Consider the following 5,672-nt stretch of genomic DNA (forward strand, 5'->3'; position numbering starts at 1 on the left):
AAAGGGTTCAGAAAAGATTTACAAGGATGTTGCCAGGGTTGGAGGATTTGAGCTATAGGGAGAGGTTAAATAGGCTAGGGCTGTTTTCCCTGGAGCATCAGAGGCTGAGGGATGACCTTATAGAAGTTTATAAAATCATGAGGAGCATGGATAGGGTGGGGTAGTCCAGAACTAGAGGGTATAGGTTCAAAAGGTAGAGAGGAAAAATTTAAAAGGGACCTAAGGGCAACGTTTTCACACAGAGGGTGGTATGTGTATGGAATGAGCTGCCAGAGGAAGTGGTGGAGGCTGGTACAATTGCAACATTTAAAACACATCTGGATGGGTATATGAATAGGAAAGGTTTGGAGGGATATGGGCCAAGTGCCAACAAGTGGGACTAGATTGGGTTGGGATATCTGGTCGGCATGGATGGGTTGGACCAAAGGGTCTGTTACTGTGCTGTACATCTCTATGACTCTATGTTTATGGCAACAGTGGATACATACAGGCTTCCAGAATATCCTGGGCTTGCCTTTATTCAGCCTGTCCCAGCATCGTAACATTGTCCAAGTTGGATTGGTGTCCTTCATTGTTCTTGTGTATTGACATCAGGGAGAACTGGTCATGTTGTTTTGTTGCAAGCTGATGTTCATGTATTCTGGTGGTGAGTTTCCTGTCCGTTTGTCCGATGTAATGTGTCTCACAGTTGCTGTATGGTATGTTATTTATCACGTTCACTCTGCATGTTGTAGGTACAGGATCTTTTAGCTTGGATTGTGGCTGGTGAAATGTGGCTGGGGGTTTGTGTGATGTCATTATTCCCAGAGGGTGTAGGCACCTTGTAGTCAGTTCTGAGATGTTTCTAGTATAGGGTAGAGTGTTCTGTGTGTTGGGGTGCACAGTGTCTTTTTGGTGTTGTTCAAATGCCAGGCATTGGTGGATGAAGCAGTTAGAGTACCTATTATTAGCAAATATGTTGTGTAGGAGTTCCTCTTCTTTATTGCAGAGCTCTGGGCTGTTACAGTGAGTTACATAGTTTTATCAGACACAGCTCTGTTTGTGGACATTGGGCTGGTTATGGTTGTCAGTAAGAATCTGGTCTGTGTGTGTAGTCTTTCTGTACACTCTGGTAGGGAATTCACCATCAGTCTACCAGTACATCTAACAACAGGAATTGGTTGTCATCTTCTTCTGCTCTGTGAACTTGATCCTGGTGAATATCCTATTAATAAGGCAATGTGTGCTTTCGAACTGGGACTGTTTAATGATAATGTATTGTCCATGTATCTGATCCACGGTTTGGGCTGGGCTTGGGGTAGGCTATGCTTTCTTGTCTTTGCATTTCTGCTTCAGCAATGAACCCAGAAATGGGTGAGCCCATGGATGTCCCATTGATTTGTTTGTATACCTGGTCATTAATAACAAAATGCATGGTCAGGCATAGGTCCAGTAATATCAGCATATTATCTTTGTTGATAGTTTCATGGCCGGTCTGTGTTGTCGGTTTGTCTAGAAGTGTGGCCTGTATTTCCTTTGCTGATGTTATGTTAATAGAGGTGAACAGTGCTGTAATGTTGAATTAGACCGTCATTTCATCCTCGTCAATCTCTGATGTTGTTGAGTAATTCCTGTGCTGAGTGACTGGCGTGTCTTGAGCCTGTGCTAAGGTTTATCAGTCAGTGGTGAGTGATGGTGCTGCTCCAAGGTTATGCCGTCCTTGGCTTTTTTTTAGAGAGGTCGTAAAAGCAGTGATTCCGAAAAATCTAGGTTTGAAGGGTTTTCGGGCCAGTTTGACTATAGCTAACAGATATTGCCTCAGACAAATGGCTTTCAAGTTTTAAACAAAGTCACTTGTACAATGAGAGGGGAGAGGCTAGTTCTCCCAGCTTAGCTTGGGAATATTGGGGCAGGTGATACGGTGCCACTGGCATTCTGCTTGAATTGAGCATAGAAAGCATTGAGCACATCAGGGATTTTTTTTGTCTGTCCACTATTTTGGTTTGCTTTATTTTGTATTCTTTTTTTTTGCGCAGACCTTGCCATAGGTGGCGGGTGTTTGTATGGTTATTTTGGGCCTCTAGCTTTGTCCGGTACTGCCCTTTTACATCTCTAATGGCTTTGTGGAGGTCATATCTGGATGTTCTGTAGAGCTCTGGGTTGTCTGACTTTAATGCCACACGCCTGGACTTCAGTAGGCAGTGGATTTCTCGGTTCATTCAAGGTTTCTGGTTGGGGAACACACAGATTGACTTCTTTGGCATGCAGTCCTCTCCACATTTGCTCATGAAGTCCATGATGGTGGTGGTGTACTTATCTAGGTTGTCCACTGACTTCTTGAATATGGTCCAGTCCACCGATTCCAAGCAGTCCCAGAGTTCTTCCGCTGCTTCAGACAAGCACTATACTATTTTCTATGAAGGATCTTCCCATTTCAACTCTTGCTTATAAGCTGGGAGGAGGAACACAGCATTGTGATCTGAATTTCAACAGGCAGATTGGGTATGGAGTGGTAGGCATTTTTGATGGTTGTGTGCAATGGTCAAAGAAATATTGCCCCCAATTCTGGTCTCCTTCCTATTGGAAAGACATTGTGAAACTTGAAAGGGTTCAGAAAGGATTTACAAGGATGTTGCCAGGGTTGGAGTATTTGAGTTATAGGGAGAGGCTGAACAGGCTCGGGCTGTTTTCCTTGGAGCGTCGGAGGTTAAGGGGTGACCTTATAGAGGTTTACAAAATCATGAGGGGCATGGATAGGATAAATAGACAAAGTCTTTTCCCTGGGGTCGGAGAGTCCAGAACTAGAGGGCATAGGTTTAGGGTGAGAGGGGAAAGATATAAAATAAACCTAAGAAGCAAATGTTTCACACAGAAGGTGGTACGTGTATGGAATAAACTTCCTGAGGATGTGGTGGAGGATGGTACAATTGTAACACTTAAGAGGCATCTGGGCGGGTATACGAATAGGAAGGGTTTGGCGGGTTATGGGCTGGGTGCTAGCAGGTGGGACTAGATTGGGTTGGGATATCTGGTCGGCATAGACGGGTTGGACCGAAGGGTCTGTTTCCATGCTGTACATCTCTCTAACTCTATGTGTGGCCCTCTGGTGGGACAGCAGACATTTTAGTGATATTTTGGTAGCATCTTCTTGAGGTTGTCTGGTTGAAGTTGCCAGCCTCAATGAAAAAGGCTTTAGGAAATTTCATCTCTACAGCATTTGTAATGGTATAAACTTCAACCAGAGCATTCTTCACTTCTGCTTGGGATGATATGTAGACTGATGTCAGGATAACAGAATTGAACTTGCACAGCTGATAATAAGGATGGCATTTTATTGTATGATATTCTAGGTCTGGGGAGAAGTAGCTTGCTAGTGTCGCCTTGTCTGAACATTAGGAAGTGTTAATTAGGAGGTACACCCCACTGCCGTTTGCCTTACTCAAGAAAAGGGCGGCATAGTGGCTCAGTGGTTAGCACCGCTGCCTCACAGCGCCAGGGACCCGAGTTCAATTCCCGCCTCGGGCAACTGTCTGTGTGGAGTTTGCACATTCTCCCCGTGTCTGCGTTGGTTTCCTCCGGATGCTCTGGTTTCCTCCCACAGTCTAAAGATGTGCAGGTCAGGTGAATTGGCCATGCTAAATTGCCGGTAGTGTTAGGTGTAGGGGAATGGGTCTTGGTGGGTTGCTCTTCGGAGGGTTGGTGTGGACTTCCCCACACTGTAGGGAATCTAATCTGAAAAAAACTATGCAGTCCATGCGATGTATGGAGAACTCCTCAGATTTTTAAATATCCAATCCCATACTTTGTGGGTAATTGATTTCATATACAAAAGACTTAAAGATTTATTAAACATGCCAGAACTTTAGCGGAGAAAAATAAATAAGGGAATTTAATTAATGCCTCTGCTTTAAATCCAAAACATTTGTTTTCAACTTCCACTCACATGAAAAGACAGTCACTCAAACAAACACAACCAAAAGATAAATAAACAATCTCATCCTCAACATACAGTTGATCAACAACTTCAGGAAGAAAGGAGGTCACACCCCTATCTACATCAATGAAGCTGAGGCATACAGGGTCGAGAACATCAAGTTCCGAGGAGTTACGATAACCAGTGATCCGTCCTTCCATGTAGATGTGACAATCAAAAAGATACAACAATATCTCTTCTTCCTCAGCAGGCTATGGAAATTTAGTATGTCCATAAGGACCCTCACCAACATTTACAGATGCATCATAGACAGCATTCTGTCCGGGTGCATAACGGCTTAGTACGGCACCTGCTCTGTCCAGGACCATAAGAAACTACAGAAAGTTTTGAACACAACCCAGACCATCACACAAGTCAACCTCCCATCCACGGACTCCATCTACACATCTCGTTGCTGCAGAAAGACAGCTAACATCATCAAAGACCCACCCAATGCTGCTTATACTCTCTTCTGACCTCTTCCATCAGGCAGAAGGTATAAAATTTTAAACATGCTTACCAACAGGTTCAAGTTTCTTCCCCACTGTTATTAGATTGCTGAATAGACTTCTTAAATTTCAAATCTAGTGTTGATTTTGCTTTTGTGCACCTCCTGTGCATCCGTAACCTTGTATACCTCGTTTTGTTTAAGCAAGGACATAAAGATTATCGGGTTTATGTTATGATCTGCCTGTACTGCACACAAAGCAAAACCTTTCACTGTTCTTAGCTACATGTGACAACAATAAATCAAATCAAATATTAGGAATATTGAATAACTTTAAGTTTAATTCATATTGTGTACATGGTTTGTTAAGTAAGGAGAGTTTTTTTGTTGTTTTTGTGGGGGTTGGTCTCGGGAATTGGAGGCATTATTTTGACTGTATGCATTTTTATTGAAGTTCTACCACACTTACAGTGAAGAAATGGAAGTTAGCAGTTCACTGTATGGAACAAATAGTAGAGGTCATTCTGCTACAATGCGCTTTTCGTTAATGCAAATTGACTACGATGCAATTGACGAATTGGGGAACTCTCTAAATCGTGAAATTTTAATGTGTGTATTGGTTATAGCGCAATTCTGGTTCAATTAGTTTAAATAGTGCGACTATCACGCGATTTTCTTATAACATGAGATTGCATGAGAATGAAACTATTGCATTACAGCGGAACCTATTGTAGTGGGTAAAAAAAACTGCACAATTGTTTAGTTACCGAGGTCCTGGTATACAGAGAGAATTCAAGCCTATTATTTTTCGAAGAGATAAAAGGCTACTCAAATTCTGTTGCTGGAGATGGATTCAACTTTCCATCCAGAATGTTCATTGAAAGCCAAAGTGTAGGTAAATGGTATTAGTGGAGATTATGTCCCAGTTCCAATTGGTCCAAGGTCCAATTGGAGAGTGACTTGTTGTCTGCACTGCTGGTAGCGAGGGTTATTAAGAAATTATCTGTAGATGGAAATGGTATACTTCGATCCAATAATTTGGCAAGAGTCACAGTCAAAGCTTTGTGTACAATTACAGAAAGTTTATTTGAGGCTCAAGATGGAATTGTTGCAGGAACAGGTCTTGTTTTTTTTCTATTGTGATTCATGATTCACTAGATTGATTCCAGTGATGAGGGGTTTGTCTTATGAAGTGAGTTTGAGCAGTTTAGGCCTATACTGTCTAGAGTATTCCTGAAGAAGGGCATGTGCCCGAAACGTCGAATCTTCTGT

The 5,672-nt window shown here is 42.5% G+C and overlaps 1 protein-coding gene across 1 annotated transcript in view; it reads right to left on the reverse strand.

The window, feature by feature from the left end:
• LOC122554864 (heat shock transcription factor 2 binding protein) overlaps window positions 1-4,113 on the reverse strand; it is a 132,104-nt gene extending 127,991 nt beyond the window's left edge. The window contains exon 1 of the mRNA XM_043700211.1: window positions 4,057-4,113. Coding sequence (XP_043556146.1) covers window positions 4,057-4,113 — 57 coding nt within the window. The remainder of the gene's footprint in view (window positions 1-4,056) is intronic.
• Between the last annotated feature and the right edge of the window lie 1,559 nt (window positions 4,114-5,672).

Source organism: Chiloscyllium plagiosum, chromosome 12 (genome assembly GCF_004010195.1).
Source record: "Chiloscyllium plagiosum isolate BGI_BamShark_2017 chromosome 12, ASM401019v2, whole genome shotgun sequence".
Taxonomy (NCBI): domain Eukaryota; kingdom Metazoa; phylum Chordata; class Chondrichthyes; order Orectolobiformes; family Hemiscylliidae; genus Chiloscyllium; species Chiloscyllium plagiosum.